The 22,458-nt window shown below is 49.7% G+C and overlaps 10 protein-coding genes across 10 annotated transcripts; 4 read left to right on the top strand and 6 right to left on the bottom strand.

Annotated features, from left to right (window-relative positions):
* Positions 1 to 1,493: 1,493 nt before the first annotated feature.
* N7506_009755 (DUF3632 domain-containing protein) lies at positions 1,494 to 2,486 on the top strand (the record flags this gene model as incomplete). Its single annotated transcript, XM_056959048.1, has 3 exons — positions 1,494 to 1,847; positions 1,904 to 1,967; positions 2,044 to 2,486. 3 exons carry the CDS (start codon positions 1,494 to 1,496, stop codon positions 2,484 to 2,486), a joined length of 861 nt encoding a protein of 286 aa, XP_056808438.1.
* Positions 2,487 to 2,841: 355 nt separating this feature from the next.
* On the bottom strand, positions 2,842 to 4,311 carry N7506_009754 (RING finger domain protein; the record flags this gene model as incomplete). The annotated part of the gene is made up of 1 exon (XM_056959047.1): positions 2,842 to 4,311. The coding sequence occupies one exon, from the start codon at positions 4,309 to 4,311 to the stop codon at positions 2,842 to 2,844; it is 1,470 nt and encodes a 489-aa protein (XP_056808437.1).
* Positions 4,312 to 4,867: 556 nt separating this feature from the next.
* N7506_009753 (Aim21 family protein) lies at positions 4,868 to 7,734 on the bottom strand (the record flags this gene model as incomplete). Its single annotated transcript, XM_056959046.1, has 2 exons — positions 4,868 to 6,837; positions 6,888 to 7,734. 2 exons carry the CDS (start codon positions 7,732 to 7,734, stop codon positions 4,868 to 4,870), a joined length of 2,817 nt encoding a protein of 938 aa, XP_056808436.1.
* A 1,804-nt stretch (positions 7,735 to 9,538) lies between these two features.
* On the bottom strand, positions 9,539 to 10,276 carry N7506_009752 (Tvp18 family protein; the record flags this gene model as incomplete). The annotated part of the gene is made up of 4 exons (XM_056959045.1): positions 9,539 to 9,839; positions 9,893 to 9,988; positions 10,168 to 10,183; positions 10,240 to 10,276. The coding sequence occupies 4 exons, from the start codon at positions 10,274 to 10,276 to the stop codon at positions 9,539 to 9,541; spliced, it is 450 nt and encodes a 149-aa protein (XP_056808435.1).
* Positions 10,277 to 11,119: 843 nt separating this feature from the next.
* N7506_009751 (uncharacterized protein) lies at positions 11,120 to 11,616 on the top strand (the record flags this gene model as incomplete). The annotated part of the gene is made up of 3 exons (XM_056959044.1): positions 11,120 to 11,305; positions 11,363 to 11,474; positions 11,525 to 11,616. 3 exons carry the CDS (start codon positions 11,120 to 11,122, stop codon positions 11,614 to 11,616), a joined length of 390 nt encoding a protein of 129 aa, XP_056808434.1.
* Positions 11,617 to 12,324: 708 nt separating this feature from the next.
* Positions 12,325 to 12,942, top strand: N7506_009750 (uncharacterized protein; the record flags this gene model as incomplete). The annotated part of the gene is made up of 1 exon (XM_056959043.1): positions 12,325 to 12,942. The coding sequence occupies one exon, from the start codon at positions 12,325 to 12,327 to the stop codon at positions 12,940 to 12,942; it is 618 nt and encodes a 205-aa protein (XP_056808433.1).
* A 197-nt stretch (positions 12,943 to 13,139) lies between these two features.
* N7506_009749 (Major facilitator superfamily domain general substrate transporter) lies at positions 13,140 to 15,192 on the bottom strand (the record flags this gene model as incomplete). The annotated part of the gene is made up of 9 exons (XM_056959042.1): positions 13,140 to 13,360; positions 13,423 to 13,536; positions 13,592 to 13,781; positions 13,835 to 13,935; positions 14,007 to 14,283; positions 14,340 to 14,479; positions 14,548 to 14,614; positions 14,685 to 14,800; positions 14,877 to 15,192. The coding sequence occupies 9 exons, from the start codon at positions 15,190 to 15,192 to the stop codon at positions 13,140 to 13,142; spliced, it is 1,542 nt and encodes a 513-aa protein (XP_056808432.1).
* Positions 15,193 to 15,868: 676 nt separating this feature from the next.
* On the top strand, positions 15,869 to 16,723 carry N7506_009748 (3-hydroxyacyl-CoA dehydrogenase family protein; the record flags this gene model as incomplete). The annotated part of the gene is made up of 1 exon (XM_056959041.1): positions 15,869 to 16,723. The coding sequence occupies one exon, from the start codon at positions 15,869 to 15,871 to the stop codon at positions 16,721 to 16,723; it is 855 nt and encodes a 284-aa protein (XP_056808431.1).
* A 646-nt stretch (positions 16,724 to 17,369) lies between these two features.
* On the bottom strand, positions 17,370 to 20,089 carry N7506_009747 (putative TBC domain protein; the record flags this gene model as incomplete). The annotated part of the gene is made up of 2 exons (XM_056959040.1): positions 17,370 to 17,753; positions 17,807 to 20,089. The coding sequence occupies 2 exons, from the start codon at positions 20,087 to 20,089 to the stop codon at positions 17,370 to 17,372; spliced, it is 2,667 nt and encodes an 888-aa protein (XP_056808430.1).
* Positions 20,090 to 20,859: 770 nt separating this feature from the next.
* N7506_009746 (Mo25 family protein) lies at positions 20,860 to 22,232 on the bottom strand (the record flags this gene model as incomplete). The annotated part of the gene is made up of 5 exons (XM_056959039.1): positions 20,860 to 21,093; positions 21,147 to 21,419; positions 21,479 to 21,957; positions 22,018 to 22,078; positions 22,128 to 22,232. The coding sequence occupies 5 exons, from the start codon at positions 22,230 to 22,232 to the stop codon at positions 20,860 to 20,862; spliced, it is 1,152 nt and encodes a 383-aa protein (XP_056808429.1).
* Between the last annotated feature and the right edge of the window lie 226 nt (positions 22,233 to 22,458).

Raw genomic sequence — 22,458 nt, 5'->3', positions numbered from 1 at the left:
GGATTTTCTTGTCACGATCGGTGATAATTCTGCTCCATCCTGGTTCTGTGTCGTCTCCTGCCGGCGTTCCATCCTGATTTGCTCTCGGATTACCACGACAATTCTGGTTGTTGTAATTGAAGTTATTTGCAGGGAATCCCCACACAAAAATATCGTCCTGCATCGTTGGCTGATAAGTCTGTCCTGATAAAGTTTTCAATCCCTCTTTGTTGTATTCCTTTCCCCGATCAACAATCCCATGTGGCCGTCTCCCATGTTTGTTTTCGGAACATGGGTAGGGAGCTTGTTGCATTATCTGCTCTGCATGTTGGCGAGATATCTCTCCCTGGCGATCAGTTGGTTGTCCAGTCGCATATCCTGTTGATAAATCATAGTACTTTGACAAGAAGGATCAGTCTTGCTCTTAGAGTCACAGGGCCTAATTTCTCACCCGGTATAGTGTAATATCGGGCTCATTGCAAGGATGAGAAGCGGAAGTTCTAGGCCCAGACATTCTCTAGCAATGCCAAAGGTTTGTATACAACACAGCGCCGACAAATCTTCAAGGTGTTGTTGAATTGGATGTTTGAGTCCTTTGATATCGAGGAGTGAAATCCACAATTTGATACCTCGCTCACTCGAGCTCTTATACTTAGTACTATAATGAATTACTTTATTGGCTATGCGCTTGCCAGGATCGTCACCCTGGCCATAAAAGTCTCCTAAATCAATCATCTGTGTAGAAGAGAAAGGCCAAGCCTTTTTCAATATCAGAGTGACAATGCCCTTTAAGCTGAGTGTTTGCTGTGTTCCGCACTATACGAAGTGCAGTCAAACTACATACAACAGTGTTGATCAATGATAGGTGTTTTGGTTTTTGATGGAATTCTGTATATGCGTGAATGCAAACGCCATGTCAGAATCAGCATACACGTCAACAAGAAGCACCCAGGCGTTGTCAAGTAGCAAACTTCTTTTTTATATCGCGGCCTATTGAATGAAAGCCTTGGAAGTCAGCTGGGTACGCACATAAAGTTGCAGCTTAGGTCAAACCTCCCTGTTCGGAGTAATCACCCGGGTTTGGGGAAAGATAGTAAGAATCATCCAATGGCAATGGAATTTGTTGTCATATACCCTTGTAGAAACCTATAGTATAGCAGAGCGCATATCATATTGGTCTGGGCTGGACCTCGTATTTGAGTCAACCTTGGAAGCATCCGGGTTCATGACAAGCCCTGGAGGATGTAATTATATCGAGTGAAGATTGTACCTCATACCTCCAGGGCTCGACGCTGTAAAGGTCTGGAATCCCCTGAGCTGGTCTTGTTTGCAGGCAATTTCCCATCAGGCTTACGAAGTATACCAGACACCAAAAGGCGGGGTTCGCCTCAGCTGCACATATCATTCAACTACCTACATTTCGATACTTTCATACTGTCTCTTCTTCTGTGTCTCTTTCCCTTCAGCAAAACCACCTTTTCACGCGGGGAGCAGGTCCTACCCACCCATTCAATATGGAAGACATCGATTTCACGATTGATGAGACAGACCCCGAGGTACAACAAGGCTCTGGGAACTTCACTGTTCTAAAAGCCCACTATTTACTTCAAAAATACCTTAAATCTTCAGATCTTAGCTCAATCACACATACAGCAGCCGAGATCCACAATATGCTTTGCGTCCAAAATGCTGATCCCAACGGAGATGACTCAAATGCAGAGTGGGAGCATACTATGTTCACTCATACACTCTTGGACTTGGTGGGCAAAATCCCACATTCCCATCCAGCCCAAGACGATATTATTCGCTTATTGGTCAGACTCAAAACCTCAACCAAGCTTAATATTGCTGTCAATGATCCAGAATACGTATGAAGATGAATTTACCCCATATATGGGCAAAAGCTGATAGATGCATACCACAGGAATGGCAATTTTACGTCGGCCTCACCTACTTTTATCGGGCTTTCAGAGAACGATGCTGTGATGGTAAGACTAATAACCCTTACCCAAATCCTAAATGAGACATTGAAATCAAAGCTAAGAAGAACTAACCACCGATCAGCTCGTTTTGACCCTTCTACTTCCGAAGAGACACAGTTTATCAATGAATCGGCCTTTCTGGCTCGTTTGTCGGCTGCGCACATGTATTCCGATGCGAGTGTTGCTGTGACTGGCTTATGTCAAACATTGGAAACAGAGGACGCCTCCGAAAATCCTCGTTACAATGGCTTTATTGCTGCAGCATCCATGTGGATAATTCATGCTGGTCAGTGGATTTTCGCCGAAGTCGTTCGGTCACCTCGTGGAACCAGCAAAGGAGACGAGGGAATATGGAGCAATGGTCCACTCTACACAGGCTCTGTTCAGGGCATAGAGCGTTGGAAATTTTGGCGAAAGGCATTGGAAGACTCTCAGGCAAACGTTCAAATTAGTTCTGAGTCCCGAGCCCTCGCAGGAAAAGCGAAAGACTTTATGGATGCTGTTGAAAGACTAAATACCTATTGAGGTTTCTGTGCATTACTTTATCTTGGGGATAGAGTGTGCGAATGAATCTGACTTATTTTGAGCTTTGGGTGCGAGTCCTGGGTACCAATAGTATTCAGGTTGATAGTAGTCACATCACATAGAAATGTCGATATCATTTGAGAGATCAAGACTTGCATATGCCAAATAGAACAACAAAAATCAAGCTGACTGACAGACTTCAGCGGCAAATTGTAAATTGTGTTATGAAAGACATCATAGATGGAGTATCCCGCTGGCACAGTAAAAGCAGAACGCCAGATAATGCAAATAAAGCGCCAAAGATAAAATGAAGAGAGGGGTATTGACTGAGAATAAGAGGGAACGATGACCATATCTACCGAGCCGAGCGCTTCGAAGCATGCTTTTTAGCTCGATCGTAATTGAGAACCTTGCGGCGTCGGTGCGTCTGCGCCAACTTCCAGCGGCAATAGAGGACCAATGCATCTTTCAACAGAACGAACATGCATCCACCAACGACACTGCGGCCCCAGCGGGTCTGGAGTAGGCCCGGACGACCACGTTCAAGAATCGTGGAGGGAGTTGTCCAGGTTTTCGGTAAGACGTATTTGAGGATTCCACCCATGGAAGCTGAGATTGCTGGGAAAACAAGCGCACCGAGAACGACATCTGCCAGGTTGCTGGTGTCGTGGATTATTTCATTTTGTCGTCTTCCAAGACCAAGCGGGTTGTTTTGCTCTGCATTCTGTCCTTCTGCGTTGGGGGCGTCGGCATCTTCGTCACCGACGGGCTGGGCTTCGGCGTCGTCATTGCCCATCCCAACGTTTAACTCAAGATCAATCTCCATGAGAACCTGTCCATGCCCATTGTCGAACCGGTGAAGACCCTCGGCCTCGTCTTGTTGTTGCGCATCGTCCAGAATCTCCTCCGTAGCCCTCGGCTGGACCTCGGCGATCCATTTCCTCTCCAAGCCGCCAAACATTCGCTCATAGAGCGCCCCGTAGAAGCTCTTAATGTATGGCAGTGCTGCAAAAGTCATAGCAGGCGTAGGAGGCCACAAATCGAAATCAGGTTCATGGCCTGGATTGTGCGCAGCGAAGAACAACACCGGAATAGCTGGTAGCAAACCTTCCGCATACCGAGTACGCGAGAAGATCAAAACGAGAGGAATCAAAGGTAACCCAATATTCATGCCCGGGTTCCACTGACCCTCCATGGTGTCATCGAGGATCTGCTTGGCTTCTTCGGTCCCGAAAATGAAGTACATCGAGTAGACTCCATGCGCGCAGCATCCGGCCCAGACAGTTCCGGCGACTGTGAACACCATGCCTGGAAGGACGAGTCGACCAGCTACCCGCTCGAACAATCGGAGAATATCAACGACATAGCTTCGTGGGCGGGTAACCACGATCTCTGTTTTGCATTGGGGACATTGCATCATGACATTTGCGCCGTTCTTGCGCGACTTGGGGTTTTCCATGTCTGCGAGCCAGTCTAGTAGACAAGCCTCGTGTGCGGTCAGTGCGCAGGGACATGGCGACCGCCATTCTTTATTCAGTGGTGAGATCTCTGTTTCGTCTGTGTAGCAGATCCAGCATTTGCGCGGTTCATCGTCATCGGTGTGGGGGTGTGGGGATTTTGATGGTTCACTGAGTGATTTGGTAGAGAGGTCTGATCCGTGGGTTGGGGTTGAGGCTTCTTTGTTGAGGAAGACTGTTTCGATGTCGTCGTTTGACTCGGTCGATTCGGTTGATGGGATTTGGAATGTGGAGCTCACATCACTGGCAGTCGCTCCATCGGAGGACCTGGTTCTGCCCGCAGCAGAATATTCCGGGACGGACGTCATCAGGCGTGGTGAGGGAGGCAGTACCTATGGTCTTGATGGATGGAGAGACGGGCTCAGCATCTTTTGGAGAATGCAACAGAGGCAAATGTGTAGCAGGCAAGAGTCCCATGTGTGGAGGTTGAGTCTCTTTAGGGCGGCAATGAACCGCGGCTGTCGAAGGCGGTCAGGAATCACGTCAGGCTGTTCCCGGACGCTAATGTTTTCGGATTTCTCTCTTTAGTATTTACTCCGTGCTCGGCCAACCTCTTTAAAGGTTTTGTATGTAATTGATAGCCTTGGCCGGCCGGTATTCCTCTTATATAGACGAATATCTCCCCAGCAAGATCAAAGAAGTGCAGGAAAACAGAACATTGAAAAATACATAGTCCTTCATCTAAAACCTACCGACTCATTCGGTTACAATCCAGCTTTTTCTTTGAATAGAAGGGCATTCAGCCGATTATGAGAGCAGGCATCTTCAACTAAACAAACAAGGACCAAGCTGTGAATGGTTCACCTGGTGATTGAAGTCAACAATGAGCACCACGTACATAGTGAGGCGCGATATCCAAGGAACCTATTCTACACCGTGGATATGACCATCAGACTGCCTTTTGCCATCCGCCAACGCAGTCATATCCTCCAAAGCGACCTCTTTCGCAGGTGAAGCCGGAGGAATTTCAGTTGCTTCAGTTTTGGTCGGGACTCCAGGCAACTCAATCACATCTTCCTTCTCTTCGTCCTCCTGATTGGGGGTGGATGTTGAGTCAATATCCACGGAAGGCTCAACTGGCTCGGGTTCCTGGCTTTCGACATGAGCCGGCTCGGTCTCTGCTGTAGTGGTTTGCGGCGAGACAACATCTGCTGGCACGGGCGCTTCTGCTACACGTGGTTCTGCCACAGGTGATTCAGGTATTGGGTCTACAGATTCACCGGCGGCGTTTTTGGCGATCGGGGGCGCCATCGGCTGTGGAGACACGGCTGAATCACTGGCTGCAGCTGCAACAAGCGGCTTGTTGACCTTGCTGTCTGGTCCAACGATCACCCGACCGTCCTGCGCCACTCGCCACACGTTCAAGGACTCCGTGATCTGGATTTGAGGACTGGTTGGGAGCGCAGCGGGGGTGGGTTTCTCCACGGCGGGCTTTCGACGAGCTGGGCCACGGGCTCGGCCCTTACGGGCATCACTCAGCGGTTGCTTCTCAACTGGTGGTTCAGGCACCTGCTCCTGGGGCTTGGGTTGCTGAGGACCGAGTTGCAAACGTGAGTTCAAATCAGTGAGGAACCCGGCTTTCAGAGCTGCAATCTTGCTGCCGCCTGGACGAGCTGGCACGGCAGGCTTGGGCTTAATCGCAGGAGCTTCCTTTGAGGGCTCCTTTGGGGATTCCTCATTGCTTGCTGGGATCTGAGGGCTTGTCTTAGTGGGACGGGCGGGGACCTGAGGCTTTGGTCGCTCAGGGATGCTTGGTGGCTGCCGCTTGTCAATCGGTGAAGTCTGGGGCTGTTTCTGTGGACGAGCGGGAATTGCGGGCTTAGATGGTACGCTAGGACTCGTCACTTCTTCCTTTGCGGGTTCAACGGTTGTGACCAACCGCTGACTTTCGGGAACATCTTCCCAAATATCTTTACTGGGGAAGCGTTGCTTGAATGTGTCTGGTCGCACTGGTTTCTCTCGAGCACCTTCACCTTCCAGGATGTGACTGGCAACCTGATGTGAGTCCACCGTGTCTGCTTGCATGCGGCGGGTAGCTTCTTGCTCGGGCGTTTCAAAAGTATCAGGTGAATCTTGAGAAGGAATGTCCGGGGTAGTTACTGTAGCGTGAAGCTGCAGACTGTTTGGCGTATCTTCCCAAATATCCTGACTGGGGAATCTGTGCTTGAGCATATCGGGTCGCTTCTTGAATCGATCTGCCGTAGAGACTGGTTTCTGCTTCTTGTCATCGTCTTCAGGGAACAACGGCTCATATTCGTCAACATCTTCCAGAGGCGTGTGCGTATCTTCCCGCGAATCATAGCGAGTTAAAGAAGGGAACTGGTGGCCCTGGGCGCTCGCTGATCGACTGTTGGATCGACTATGTGAGACACTTGGGGTCCGACTGCGAGCTTCATCTTCAAAGCTGCCCCGGCGATCAAATGTGGGTGAGATGGCAGGGTGAAGATATGCTGATTCTGGGCGAACTTGATCAGCAGCCAGAATCGGCTCATCGTCATCCTCGGCCTCATTGTATTCTGGCTCATTCTCTTCCACAGCCGGAGTGGCAGCAAATCCGTCGGGGTGATGCAGAGGGTGCTTGGGATCATCCACATGAATGACTCCACCCTCACGGGTTCCATGCGAGCTTGATCTATGATGGCGCAATGGTGATTCGGCAGGCTTCTGCTCCGCATTTTCAGAGGGGAAGCTCATCTGTCGAAGAGGCGATTCGGTTGCCGGGTGACTTTCGTGACGTTCGTCAGGTGGGGGAGATGCTATGCGATGGATGTATTCATCTGAGGCCATATATCCGACTTCTTCTTCGGGTGTTCCCACAACGCCTGGGGAGGTACCTGGTGATGATTAGCTTTGAGGTGACAGCACTTGCGCTCCCAATACTCACCCATGCCCGATCCATTCTGTGCAGAGCCGCGAACAATCTTGTTCAAATCGTCACTGCTCATAGCCCAATCAGGACGTGGGGTACCGACACCGGGACCGTATTGGCCTTCCTCTTTGACGTATTCGTCGGGATGTTTCTCATACCAAGCCTTCTCGAATTTGTCAGATTGTTGAACACCATGTCCATGCAACCCATAGCTTCCAGGAGGCAAGGAAGAGTCCCGAGCACTACGAGTACGGTTATGGTTACGACCGGGTCGTTGAGAGCCCTGGTCGAGATATGGACTCGGGGAGGGAGCCTGGACGTCACCGGCATTGGGATACATGGGCACCCGGAATCCCTGCTCGTCGGACTGCTGAACGGAGGAACGCCGCTCATTGGAGGCAGTTGAGTCCGCACGGGAACCGCTGGCACGGGAGTGCAGCGAACGGGTTGGGCGGTCTTGTTCCTCGCGAGATGGTGAAGGCCCACGGCCCAGTCCAGCAGCAGCCGCTTGGCGGGAGTCGGTGCGGGTGACAGCCTGGACCTTAGCTTCAGCACTGGACGTTGGCAATGAGGGTCTGGGTGCGTGGATCTTCAGATCACCGCTCACGTTGCGAGTTTCCGCGGGTGTCTGGTAGTGATTATCGGGCACATGTCCCGGATCCAGATCGGCATATTCGATTCCCTCTTCGCCTAGGGAGGGTATAGTGACGCTGGGAGGGCGCGGGGGCAGGTCGTTTGAGACGGTGCGATTCATGCCGGGGCCAGTCCATTCGTTGAGGGGCGAGGGGGCATAGCTATCCCGCATCGGGGATACTGAACGATCATTGCGGCGGTTGCCAGGCCGAGGCGGGATCTTGGGCATTTCTAACGAGGATGATGGTTGTGGAGATCGAGCCGGCCGAGGAGGAATGGCCGGAGGAGCGTGAGTTGACATGATGAGGCACTGGAAGCTGTCGACGAGTCAGCGACCGTTCCACAGACTTTCCCCGCTGTACTTGGCGGTTGGTGTTCTAGAGTCAAGATACACACGGCCCTCGGACAGCAGGGGTTCAACCTCGACAGAGCTATGCACGACTGACGCAAGTGTCCCGAGGATAGCTTGCAACTGATAAGGAGATTGGGGGATATAGCCTTGGAAATGCTTACCCAGGTATGCTGAGAACCCGATTTAAATTCTTGATGAATTAACCAAAGAAGCGAATTGCCCTCGAGCAAAGCCGATTGTTGCAATACTTCCAGAGGTGAGTTTTGGGAGAGACGATGATGTATGTCCGTTTCTGCCACGCCTGACGTGCTCTGACCGCAAGTACCCGTATGTGTATGGTAACGTTACAATACATGAGATCACCGGTGCGACTCTAGTCTTGTTCTAGATTTTGAGATTGAGGCTTTTCTCTCTTTCTCTCTGTTTCGTTTCTTGTTTCCCTGTTTTATCTAGGTGCCTTTACGAATATACTTGATTTGGGACCGTATCAACGAGTTTCCAAAGTAAGGTACACAGATATTATGGGACATTCCTGTTGAATGTATTGATTTGGAACTACTTTTTGGAGTATGGGCTACGGAGTACTCCATAGCTACTGTAGTTATCATGTAGATATTGAAATTGTCGATCTTTCAAGACTTTCAAGAGTCTCTTTACTCCACCATTGACTAGTCAATTATTGTGTAAGTTCTTATCTTCCAAGGAATAGCTCAGTGACTAGTTGCTTCGTATTGAGTCTAGAATGTTGTGACTGTATCGTTACAGGCTATTATTTCGGTGGCCTTGGATTGGTCAAACAAATAACGTGCAGTCCTTTGGTTCTCCGCATGTTACCGCAGAGCTACTGTACGAAGTAGCATACCCTTCGATCAAGAGAATGCAATTTTACATCACTTCTCTATCTATTGTTCAGCCAGAACATTCGGAAGACTCGCAAAATACTACTTGTGAAGCTATACAGATTAACATCCTAAAGCTGGGCAGTTTGCGGGGTAAACCAGCAGGCTCCACCTGACGTCTATCAACACTCCACGTTGGCAGCTCAGATCTACAAAATCGAGGCCACGAACATTGAAGCGATGCGAGCGGTTCCTATTGGTATAGAAATTTATGAGCCAAGGAACTTCCACGAGCCCAATTAAAAAAAGACACTCCCAACGTAAGCTAAGCTGGTGGGAGGCCCAAATAACAATGCCGTTCAGCCCGCTAGCCGCCTCATGTTTGCCCTGAGGATCAACTGACAAAGTTGTACTGACTGGTTGAGATATACGACTGAAAGGTGTTGGATGATGATCGACCAAGTCAAGCTTGATCAACTTTGCGTCATTTGATAGCGCACCACCTATTTTAAAACAAAAGTAACAACAAGGATATAGTATCAGCTGTAGGAACGCTCAACGACTTTGAAACCAAAGACATGCTCCGCAGGGTCATTCCAAACCAGACCAAGGAATACAAGTACAGGACAGTAAAGACACAAAACCAATTCATAGCGCGTTCCAATGCACGTTGCCCATGTGGCATTTTATTATTCCCCTTCCGGCCGTCATCGGGCATCGGACATCGGACATCGGACATCTGATCGTGTCGCCCAACGCTTCCAATGCTAAAGAGCATCCCAAAAGGAATATTCGATTGGTATAGGAGAAAGTAAGGACGGCTCGGCGTTATCGTTATGCCATTACACAATCATCTGCGCGACTCCCTGACCACCCAGGGTCTTGCTGCCGACGAATTCCTGCTTCGTGACGGCGGCCAGAGCATAGAATACAGCCGCGAGGAGGAGGAACACGGCCGCAGCGATCAAGCTAGACGCTCTGCTGACAAGACTGACCCATTGGATAGCACTGAGGACCACGTAGATGGCGGCGCGCATCGGGTTGGTGGTGAAGCGGCGGATGAACTGATCGAACTTGGGGGAGGTGGGACAGATTCGGAGGAGGAAGGGAACCTCTATAAAGAGGACCACGAAGGCCGTGGCACTGGTGCAAAGTTAGCTCTTGCATGACGGTTCGGGGAATGGAGCTCAGCTTACATGCAGAGGCAGCTGAAGATGATCAACACCGGACTAAAGGTGAAGATGTTGGCGATTCCAAGGGCAAGACACAGGATAATGCACAGCACACCGGTCCTAGATACTTGGTTAGATCCATCCCTGCACACGCGGTGCTGGTGTTTGGTTGGGGGAATTCATAGCCTGTCGCAGGAAACAGCAGGCAGCAACCTCGAGGTCAGCTTCAATAGTCCCCTGCGACTTGATCTAGGCTTGTCATAACCCCAGAGTGTTGTGTTGCGATAAGCTTGACTAACCATTGACCATAGATGCCTAGAAAAGATCAGCACATGTAACGAAGTAGGTGGCGAGCTTGCGCGGGGACATACTGAAATTGCGCGAACGGAACTCCTCGGCCAGCGTCATAATGGGCTAGCAGGTAGATTTCAGAGTTGAGTAGTCTAGAATCCAAAGATGCAGGAACTGATGATCGGAGGTGTCAGAAGGTCGAGACTCCGGCAAAGTGCACACGCGGCTTCAAGGCGGTCAAAGGTCGAAACAAACAACGGGAAGTGACGACTCTTCGACTTCAATACTTCAATAGCCACACTCAATGCGATCAATTCTCAAAGGTCTATTCTTGGGGAACTCTTCGTTTTATTTGTGCATTAGTTCCAACATTGTCTACCAGGCAGACACCATTCCGTGATATGGACCTCGGCTCAATATTGAACCATGAAAGGACATAAGGCTCCAACGAAGCCTGAAGACGTCCGAATGGCCCAGTATATTCAGGAACTCAATTCTCGCCTCTCTAGCCTTTGATGGGGTGAAATTATTCACGTCAATAAATTGAGATGGTCATATAATAATCCATCAAACGAGCTCGATATCATTCGCCGGGCTCGCTTTTCTGTGCTAAATCACACACTTGACCGTAATTCTGATCTGAAATGCTGGCAAAGCACGAAACTCTTCCTATTACCTCCCAGCCAAGCCTCAAAATGAGTTACGCGGCACAAATCCAATGCCAGGGCCTGGCATCGGTTGGTTTTGCCTCCGTAGTCTTGTTATACAGTGTCAAACAAGCATGCTCCTGCCCTGGGTAGGACAACGGCGACTAATCAGCCGAACCCCAGCATTCATAAGAACTCCAAAGTGCGCTTCATTCAAGGACCTCACACATTCAATGAAACCCCCCAGAGGAAATCATATTGCAGATCACCACAACGGTTTTCCACAGAGTCCCCACTCCGAGCTGGTTGAAAAATGTCCCCATACATTCCACCTACCCTAGCCTCGCTGCTGATCCAAGCCCTGGCATCACCAACAAACCATTCTCTTCCCCAAAACTTCAAGGTTCCTGAATTCGTCCCAACTCCCGCAGGCCATGACTACCAACTCTGCACCCAAGGCTGTCTCCCGGCAGCATTACTCTGTGCAGCTCCTGTCGTGGTATGTATCCAAAGAGGAATCTGGTCCCCAGATCATGAATCAACTGATCGCCTGTAGACACCTCCACATGCGAATACCTGCGGCTCGGTCAGTTTCACTAGCCCTCTTCTCGAGTGGTACACACATAGGGACTTTGGTGCCATCACATTTGGGTGCCACGAGACGATTGGTCAGCCTGGCTGCTGGAGCTGTTGTATTGATATCAGTCCTCTACTTTAGTTGCATCTATATGGGGATACTTCTATCCATTCCTCAAAGTGAGCAGCGCGAAGTACAGCTCCAGCAGTAGTGAGCATGAGCTTGTAAAGTGAGCAAGGCCGAGTTCGCCAAGCCTATATTTTTTGAATAGACATAATACTGGTCACTGAGCGCGAGCTTCATATCTTTCTCTCGATTGAACAGCCAAATGATAAGGCTAATAATCTGTTTAGGTGGGAGTAACTTCGGCTACTGCAAATCCGATAGGTATTCTAAGGCTAGATGCTATTCAGATCTTTCGGATTCACAAATGTAGAACTTTGAAACTTCTGGGTAAACCTGGAAGAGTTTGGTCGAATATGAACACTATTTTCCACCACCGTTGAACTACTTTTCCATGTATAAATCACTGTAACGAATTTACAGTGGTTTGAGTATGGAATAGTGCCCAGGCGTTCAAATACAAATGAATACTCAAATAAACATTTAGGTTTTAGTGACCAACACGCGACGCTAGATCCCAAAACGGTAAAGGTTTCCGCCAAGCCTATCTATGTACCACGATGTACTCCGCTTTCCGCGGTTAGCACGTGGGGCAGCAGACCCTTGGGGTACAAAGTATGCACTGGGAAGAAGATTTGGGGTAATGATATGACTCAATATCTATCGTTTGTAATATACCTATAGTACCTGCATTACTAGCTGGTTCTGTGGAGGCCCTATTTCCCTTATATATACCCAGCTGATCCCCTGGTAACAGAATGCACCTCCTTCCGGGTTATTTTGAAACCAGATAGACTGTCCGCGCCTACTGAGACAAAATGCCTATTATCCCTGCTCGTCGATTCGCGACCCAGCGCCTGCACGCCGGCCAATCGATCAAAATCATAAACTCCTCCGGAGGCCAGGTCATCGACACCTGGGCATTCTCAATTCCGCCAACGCCCGCTTTTCCAAGATATATGTCAATGACACACACTCGGTCCACATTGCACAAGCTCCTTCCCTCTATCAATGAATCTTTCCTCGACAATAGACGGGATCCTATTTTGACGATTGTCGAGGACACCTCTCCAGGCATACATGACGTTCTCTACGCTGCGTGTTCCCCAGAGCGCTATCTTCAACTTGGTGCCGATAAAGAACATGACAACTGTGCCGATAATCTTCGTAGTGCTGTCCAGAAATGCACAGAGCCATCATTCAGTCATATTATGTCTTTCCTCGAGAGTGGATGGATGCCTGATCCATTGAATCTATTCATGAAGGTCGATATCAATGGTGTCAATTTACAATGCTTGAACCCGGACAGCAAGGCGGGAGATTTTATCACGTTGAAGGCGGAGCAAGAATGTGTTGTGATTATGAGTGCTTGCCCAATGGACTTGAGCGCTTGTAACGGGGATGTGCCTAGCAGTGCAAACTTCGAAGTCATTTGAGCTAGGAAAGTTGGATTTTGATTCCCTGGAACCTGGAACCTGGAACTTCACAGTATAATGCAGAATTTCACGGATATGCCAAATGTGACGAGCTTGGTAACTTTCAAGGCTATATATAACGAGCGCAGTTCCGACGTGCCAGACTGAAGTAAAAGGTTTACCGTATATCTAATCCATTCACTAGAGACACAAATTTCTCACAGCATATATCTGAAGAGAGGCGAGCGATCGCCCAGCGAATCGGGATCCGCTGGATACTCTGAAGGATCCATGGCATCACGCTTCTTGTTAATTCGCTGGTATGCCAGACGCAAGATAACAGCCGCAATCATGCCGACAACAACGAACGCCAGCTCGAGAGAATGACCAAGAATGTAATTCGGTGCATCTTGAGCACGGTAAAAATTCGACGACATGGCTATTGTGAAATCATCAGCTTGAGTTGCAAGGGTTCCAAGGTTTGGCAGGGCACATTCTTACCTCCGGCCAAATTACCGAGTCCAATATAAATAGCCATTCCAGCAGCGCGTTTATAATCTCCCGCCATGTTGACACTGAGCCAAGTGACATTTCCAGGGAAAGCAGGGTAGATGCCTGATTTGTAGTTAGCAACCTGAGCAGCGCATAAAAACAAAGCTGTTGTACTTACCCACTACTGCTACGAAAATTCCGAAGTACATCACGCCGGGCACGCCACGCCCAGTAGATGCGAGACATATGATAAAGCCGATGGCGATCATGCCCATGAAGAACAGAATGAATGGAGATCGTTGCTTGCGTCGATCTGAAACCCAGGCTGCAATGACCGCTACGATCGCCGCCGTGATGTAGATTGGTACCTGCAAGCGCACTGTCAGACATTTCGCTCGACAAAAGGCTCGTTTCAACTCACAGTAAGAAGCTGCGCAGTTGACGAATTATAGCCTAGGTCCTTGATGATAGACGGCAGAAAAAGGGAAATGCCATATAACGGACATGTGATACCCCAGTACACTGTGAGATGTTAGCAACGAGACCAAATTTTGGAAAACAGTAGAAGACAGGAGAGCGTGCGCATAACTTACTGAACAAGCCCAACCAGATCTGCCAGTCTGCGAAAGCATCATAGACGTAGCGCCATTGGAACTTGTCATCCTTTGCAACCATCTCGTGCGAATCAGAAGTGTTTTGAATCCGTAAACTGTGAAGAACAAACTGGCGCTCTTTCTCCGTTAAGAAAGTAGCAGTTTCAGGTGAATCATGAATTGCAAATGGAGCCACAAATGCCACAAGCACGGTAAGTAGGCCCTCGAGGATGAAGATCCATCTCCAGCCAGCGTATCCACCAACACCGTCCATTTTCTGGTACAACTAGTTAGCATAACAACAGGTAAGGTAATGTGAGGAGAGCAACTTACAGCAATGGCATACGCAAGAAGCCCCGAAAATGCACCTGCCACACTCGCCGCACTGAAGAACATAGCTTGTCTAAATTGGGCTCGATGTCTTGGGTACCAGAGGGTAATGTAGTATGCAACACCGGGGTAGAGACCGGCCTCTAGATGTTGGATATCATATCAGCATGCGCAGTCATGGAGGAATTCGGAATTTGTGCCCTCAACGCACCTGCAACGCCCAGAAACAGGCGAGTGGCGAGGAGTCCACCATAATTGTTGACGACTCCCATCAAGGTCTGTTTGAGATGTTGAGTTACTTTATGTGATCCGGGCACCTTGTGCAAAGCAAAGCAAAGCAATACCTACCATGACAATTCCCCAAGCAACCATGATCAATGGCAGCCATCTCGACGGCCTCAGCTTCTTGAGAAGCAAGTTACTCGGCAGTTCGAACACACAATAGGTGAAAAAGAAGACAGTCACTGTGTGTTCAGAACAAAATACACCATTAGCGCCTCCATAGGTCTGGCAACACTGCACGGAAAGGAGATACCATACAAGTCCAATTGTACTGCGGCCCCGTCATATGGAGGTCATCGACAAGCCCCTCAATCTTCGCATTGCCGATATTACCTCGGTCCAAGAATGCCAGTAGATATAGCAAACTCAGCATAGGAATCAAACGAATATCCATCTTTCGGAGAACCGCAGCTTCATCCACGTCCTCGAAGCCCGATGGGCCGAGGCTGGATCCTTCTGCATCGGCGGCTGTCATATTTTGTTTGCATTCTGCGCTGAATGGAGATTTTTCCATCATTGCGTTTTCGAATTGGTGGGAGGAGGGCTTTTCTAAAGCCGCTTTTGTATCCGTCATGGTGATGGCACGGTCTTTGGGAGGTCGAGGAAAGAAAAACAATCACCGCGAACGGACATCGCTGCGAGAGAGAAGTATTTAAAGTCTACATTCTTAAAGGGGATAGTGTGACCCGGGGTAAGTCCGAAAACTTGGGGGATCGTCCGTGAGAATGAGGGGTATACTCCAGCCTCAAGCCGACAGGTTGGGGGGGGTGCTCCCTTGGCATTAGGGCCGACCTATCAGAAGAGGTGTATACAGCCTACTTTGGTTTGACTTCGACGGTGGCAAGTGAATTAGACATTTTCGCGTAATTTTGCGGATCTAGGGGGGGAATGACATTGGCCATGAGCTTGAGTTAAGCTTGACTTTCTTCATATAGTTCCCAATAGGGGTCCATGACCGCGCTGCTCTTGAATACACAGCATAGTTGGGTAACTTGGGCTAATGCAAGGAAATTCCACCCCGAAGCATAGCTGGTGGAAGGTCCAGCCACTCAGCCACATCTGTTCTCACAGTTAGATCATCCTTAGGCCTCGGGAGTATCCCGACAATGTTCTATCATCATAGCATCATAACACCACAATGTTTCGCCCCAATCCATTGACCTCAGTGACACAATGAGTCCCGATCAACTTTTGCCTATTCACCAAGGCTCTTTCTTTTCCAAAACCCTACCATCAATCAAAAACGAACAATGCCATCCACAGCATGGACCAAGCCCGACACCAGCACCCGCCCACTTGCCGTAGTTGGCGCCGGCCTGATGGGCCGTCGAATCGCCATGATGTGGATCTCTGCCGGATACACCGTGATCCTCTGCGAGAAAACGCTGGATGAGGACGGTGCAGTCGACTACATCACAGAAAACAAAGACAAGCAAGCAGAAAAGCTAGGCACCAAGGTGGCCGAGCTGAAAGTCACCTCATCCCTGCAAGAAGCCTGCGAAAATGCATGGATGGTCATTGAAGCCGTGCCGGAGAAGCTGGAACTGAAGATCGAGGTCCTGGCCGAAATCGACGCCATCGCCCCGCCGGACTGTGTGATCACCAGCAACTCCTCCTCGCTGCGGACCAGCCAGATGATCGTCAAAACGAAGAGGAACTACCGTATCTGCAACGGTCATTACTATATGCCGCCTGAGCAGACGTACTACGAGTTGATGTCGTGCGGCGAGACGGACCCGGACATCTTTCCGTTTTTGATGGAGAAGGCTGCGAGTGCGGGATTTCAACCTGTTCATGCCAAGGTCGAGTCGACGGGCTTGGTATTCAATCGGATCTGGGCATCTATCAAGCGAGAGGTTTTGCTTGTTCTCGCTGAGGGGGTTAGCGATGGCCATACCATTGATGAAATGTTCAAAGGCTGGTTCAAGGCAGCCAAGGGCCCTTGTCAGATGATGGATACCGTTGGCTTGGATACTGTGTACAATATCGAGGTTGTGTATACTCAGCAGCGTGACTTGGATACCACTGCTAGAGACTGGCTTAAGGAGACTTATGTCGACAAAGGCAACTTGGGAGCCAAGACTGGAAAGGGATTACTTGGATAGAGGCCACCATAGACTGCTTGGAGATGTCCAATACAAAAGTATTTGAAAGAGTTTTACACGGTAGTGCTGGATCCGAGGCTTCAATTATACGCGTGTATAGACATGTTCGAGTGGGATTATTAATGTATTGGGTATCAGATAATTTGGGCATTTCCACCCCATGGAGGTGATATATGGAGTGCCAATTCATCGACCAAGGATTGACCATCGATCCTGTGGACAGGCCCACGGAGTGGAAGGAGGATCGAACTTGGCCGCCAATTAATATACATGAGGCTCTGAGAACAGGCGAGCAGACAGAGGGGTTGACCAAAAGTAATAATGAAAGTGCATGGGTGAATTCCGATAGTCGTCAAAAGGATTAGGGTCTTGGAGGGTGTGACGAAAAAAAAAAGTAACGAACGTGAAGGGTAATTAAAAGCCAGAAAAGGGGGTCCAAGAAAGGCAGGCTACCCGGATGGGAAATCTGCGAATCCAAGTGAACAGGGTATAGGTAGGAAGGGCATTAGGGTGGGTGCCAGGGCGTGAGCTATTATCATTAGTGTATAAGAACACCCATGGTGCTGATTATGACAGGAGGACAGAGGCAGTGACTGATGTCGAAGTCAAGAATTGGTGATGCCCGGAGCCTCGACTGGAACAGAAATTAGGCGTGTCTCCTGCGGCGATGGACTTTCCACTCCGCTTTGGCGACGCGCATGAACATCTCAGTATCTTTGATAGGAATCCAACTAGTGAGAACCTTCATGATGTTCTCGAAGTCAGATTCGAGGATAATGTCACGCATGCCGTCAATGAGGGCAGCGGAGGAAGCGTGCAAAACGTCAAGACTTTGGCCAAAGGTTCTTGGATTTTCAGACGGCTCTTTGTTCTTCCCTGAGTTTGCGGGCGAACCAGGGCTGTCGTCAGCGTCACCAAGAAGCATAAATACATCCCAAACTCGGAGCTGGGCCGGGAAGGGAATAGAGTAGTTGAAAAGCGTCAGGTACCAGCGTGTGCCGTAGGCAGTAGGTGGAATTCCAACCTCATTCTGTGGTTCAAGTCGTCAGCAAATAGTCTATACGATTTGGAATCATATCTTACCAGCTTTGAGGCCACCTCGCCTCCGGCCAACCACTCTCTTTCAAAGTCTGCCAACGCCTCCATTAGACCGGCGAATCCAGATTTATAAAGTTCTTCGAGCCCACGTAGTTGCCAAAGTCTGACCAGCATGATGAAGGCATGTTCCTCGTCATAATACGCCAGCAACGTGGCTGCAAGAGCTGCCATGCCCTGTACGTAGCCCGTATCTGGGAAGTACAGAGACATGGCGTGAAGAACGCGGAAGAGTAATCTCTGACCACCCCTGTACCGTCTCCGGAACATTATGTGGCTAGAGATAGTCCGTGGAACATCAATGTCAATCTGGACATCATCAGGCGATGAAATGTACTGAAGCTCATTGAAAGCCTCAATGAGCTGATCCTCTGGCGGACTTCCCTCGTAGCGTTTGGCACTGGCTTCAAGGAAAGAGTACCAAGCCGTCGCTCTCCAGCGATCTGGAATGCCTTTCCATGTTCGCTCAATCAGTTTTGAACTCCGCGTATCGAACTCGAACGTCATCCCGCCGCCGTCCTTGGGTTTTTTCTTTGGCTTGGCCATCTTGGTCCACTTGTCTTCCCGTTGCCATTCCTTTCTCCGCATTGCACGTGAAGCCGGAGTGTCTTCCTTCTCGCCAGGAACAGATTCACATGGTAAAGTGAGCATATCAGCCGCTTCATCTTTAGCTTTGCGGTCTCGGTTGTGAGGTAGACGATTAGTTGCCGTGCGCAGGCGGGAAGTAGAGCGGCGCAATGGCGCACTATAATTGCTCTGTGATGAAGCAGGGCGATTGCCCAAAGAGCTCTGTGAGATCTTGCGGTTCAAAGAAGGACCATTGAATGAACGGTTACTCGCCGGAGCAGTTGGCGGGCGTATTGATCGTTTCCGCCGAGGTGTCTCGGATGCCAGCAAAAGACTAGTTGTGACTCGCTGTAGAGGGTTAATATCAGAGCCCTTGGAGTTTGTCGCGGGGCGAATGAAACCATAGCGGTCGACTTCTTCGGCCCCAACATTTTGCCAGTATTCAGCACCGCCTGCTAGCTCTTGGGTTTCTCTTTTGATTCGACGACGCTCGACTTCAGCGGAGGCCCTTGGCTTTTGTTCGGTCTCGGTCCCATTTTCCGTGGCGGGTGTTTCAGAGGTCTCAGCCTCTGCTGCCCCCTCTTCCCACAGAACTCCGTTCTCGGAGGCCAATGCTTTCGCGACCTCGGAGTCGGTGACATTATCTTCGCCCTTCTCATACATCAGTCGGACTCGGCGTGACAACATATCTTCATCTGCTGATATGGCTCTGCTTGGAAGACTTGACTGTCTAGGCCGAAGGGTGCCCTGAGGTTTGGTGCGCCGGGGAACGACTTTCGGTGCGCCATTCTCTCCTTCGGTTTGACTTCTCGCGATAGACGGGGAGGGTGTCGCTTTCGGTGCGCCATTCTCTCCCTCGGTTTGACTTCTCGCGATAGACGGGGAGGGTGTCGCTTTCGGTGCGCCATTCTCTCCCTCGGTTTGACTTCTCGCGATGGAAGGGGTTGGCGCCACTTCAGGGTGAAGTTGATCCGTTTGCTGATCCGGATTGTGCTTCTGCGTTTCCTCCGACGATTGGTCTACTTCTCGACTATGATCTGCTTCAGTCTTCGGCTGCGCTGTATGTTCCAAACATTGATCAGGGTGCTCTTCAAGCCTTTCCTGTGGTCTGTTTGGATGCGGGCGCTTTGCTGCAGTCTTTATCAAGCTCCCGCGGTTGGAGAACTTCATGGACTTATCCAGCCCATCCAAAGAGGCTGTTGGTATATCCAGGGGGATGCCAGTAAAAGAACGTTCGATCTGTGGCACGGGAGGAGGCGATCCCTCCGAGCTGAGTTTCCGGTCCATCTCCGCCGAGCGTTTTCTCAACCCTCCCCATTTGCGTTCCGACCAGCGAGAGCCTGGGCGCGAGCCTGGGCGAGAACTAGGACGAGGTCCTGGCTCATTCACTGTGATGCTGGGCACGCTCCGCAGCGAGGGAGGGCCCTCCGATCGAATTGTTCGGTTGTCATCCCCGGTGGGAGTGAAAGGTCGAAGCCGAGAAAACGAATGTCCGGGCGCCGAATTGTCGCTGGGGCCAATCGATGCAGCGCTCGTGCTTAGCGACCTGCCATTGGAGCCTGTTGGCGCATCGGGCGTGGGCAACGAGACCGACCGAATCGCAAGAGGGGCATCCACCGCAACGGTATTTTCAAAGGGCACCGAGTGAATTGTCTGGAACTCCGACCGGTCGGGTGATAACGATGCAGAAGTCTCATTCACCATTATCCCGGCATGACTTTTGGATCGCGTACTGGTATCGCAAGGATCAAGGGATGCGCGCCGAGGGGAGAGTAAAGGCGGGGAGGAATATTAAGCGAGTAAATTGGAGACACAAGTAAAGGAGTGACAAGGGACAAAACCAGCAGTATGGAGCTTCTTCAGGGTCAAGAGAGAGGCTCGAGACTAAAATTGGGAGAAGATACGGAGGTGTGGAGTATTTTGGGGGAGGTCTTGGCACTACACTACATCATTCAAGTCTATACTTGCCATGCAATATACTGGATCTTGCAGGTTTTCTCAAGATTGTGCTGTGCTCTTTAATATGTCATTGCCTAGTCGCTGTCGTCGCCAGTGGCTCAAAATAGATTCAATCTAATATCAAGGGGTTTCATGTCCCACCTTGGGCCGCGTCGCTGTGGATCAACACGACAAGGAGTAGTGTGGAGCACGCTAAGGCTTAGATTAAAAAAACAATGCACTTGATGCGCTTGCGCTGGTTGGAGCCTTGAATGGTTCGTTGTTCGCATTGAGTGAAGGACTAGCATACGTATATACTGGAGCTACGGCCAATATACAAATCGTTTCTCCCACCAAGTCACAAAATATACAATTCGCCTAGAACTCCAGGAGCCGAGGCTTCAGACCCGCAGGCCATCAGCTGCCAATGCAGTTCAATGCAATTAAGATAAGTACACAGCCTCAGAAATATGTAGCAGAGCAAAGTATCAGGGAGTGAAAAAAGATCAATCTGACGACCCAGCGTTAGATTCAGCTCATGCCACAGCTGTTGTGTTGCTTGCGGGAGAATCGCGGGCGGGTCGAGCCCGATCCACAGGCTCTTTAGGTAACAATTCGATCTGACGGACCAAGAAACTCTTCTCATCGGTAAATTGGTCGTCGTCGGTTCGATCTTCCAGGAATTTAGGCAAAAATCGCAACAAGCGATCACGGTTGTTGATCAAAATGCGTTGCACGGGCACGGATTTGGTTGGATTGGCCACGAATACCTTTCATAGTGTTAAAAAGTGAACCTGTATCACTGATCCGGAGATGGACTTACCTTAAACACATGGAACCCTTCGTATTGAACCATTTTTCGGTCATCGCGCAGCAGTTTCATGCAGAGCTTCAGATTGTCCCCGCTCTCCACATATGCCATCATGACATTGTAGTTCGCACGGTCCAACAAGATCTCCCCCAGAAGCTTGATACTCTGCCGCTTGGTCACATACGAGTCTGAGTGAACAAGGATGTTGTTAAATCGTCCGAAGAATAGCTCAAAGTTAGTGGCCAGATATGAAGTCACAAGGCTCTTATGGCGAGTGACAATTTCCTGCGACATATATAGTCAATTACTGCATCAAGAGGTTTAGATTTGGGCTGGCTCCTTACTCGGAATGTGGTGAATGCATCTGCGCTCACTTCAAAATTGCTTTTGTCGATCCAATCAAAGAATCGCCAAAACACACCATCTCCCCTTTGTGGGAGATTCGGTTTCACCTCCGAGAGTCGGATAGCAGATTCTCCTTCACTAGACTGGTCATATAGAACGATTGCAGTGATCACGTCATGCTTCAGTGCTTCTCGAAGAATGACACCACAGGGCATTGCACTCTGGGGTTGCATGTACCCCCGACATAATTCCACGATGACTTCTGGTCGGTGGTGGACCAAATATGAGATAACGGGAGGATCTTTATCGTCTGCATATGAAACCGGCCGGAAGCGCAGGATATGGGAGAATATAGTTTGGGTGTCTTTTCGGGCTTCGAATGGGAGCAAATGGATGCTCTGGGCTAGATCAAAGAGGAGGTCTTCTTGTAGGGTTGCTTGAACGAGAGCATGGACTTGGTCGGGCGATGTGCTGATCTCTATTGCATGAAATGAGTGATCCATTCATTGATCGCTCTTGTGGTTTCTGAGCGGCTGACCTTGTGTTCCTTGTACCATCACCTTCATTTGACTGAGCTGCTTGGCAAGCTCTTCTTCGGCCTGGGTAATCCATGAGAAATAGAGTCTTCCAGAGATGGTTGGAACGAACCTTGGGGGCATTCTGGGAATCATGAATCCTTAATAATAGCTCCTTGGTTGACCGAACGATGTCGGCGGGCTGTCGCGACCGGCCGCGATTGAAAAAGAAAGCCATGATGAGATGAGGAGGTATGTATGAGATTGAGAAGAAAACTAGAGATCAAGGCATTGAACTTCCAATTCCGACCGAAGGGGGAGTCGAGCAGTGTTCCAAGGAAACAAATGTGATGTATTCCAGGAATAAACAAACCTGGGGCGGGGCAACCGGGGTTATGCCTGAGGCCGCAACTGATAACGGGACTTTTTTTTTTATCAAAATTGCTATCTCTGCCCCTCCTCTG

Source organism: Penicillium brevicompactum, assembly GCF_028827555.1.
Source record: "Penicillium brevicompactum strain IBT 35665 chromosome Unknown utg000006l_segment0_segment0, whole genome shotgun sequence".
In the NCBI taxonomy this organism is placed as follows: Eukaryota; Fungi; Ascomycota; class Eurotiomycetes; order Eurotiales; family Aspergillaceae; genus Penicillium; species Penicillium brevicompactum.
The sequence above is the reverse complement of the archived record's forward strand: the minus strand, read 5'-3'. Positions and strand labels throughout refer to the sequence as shown.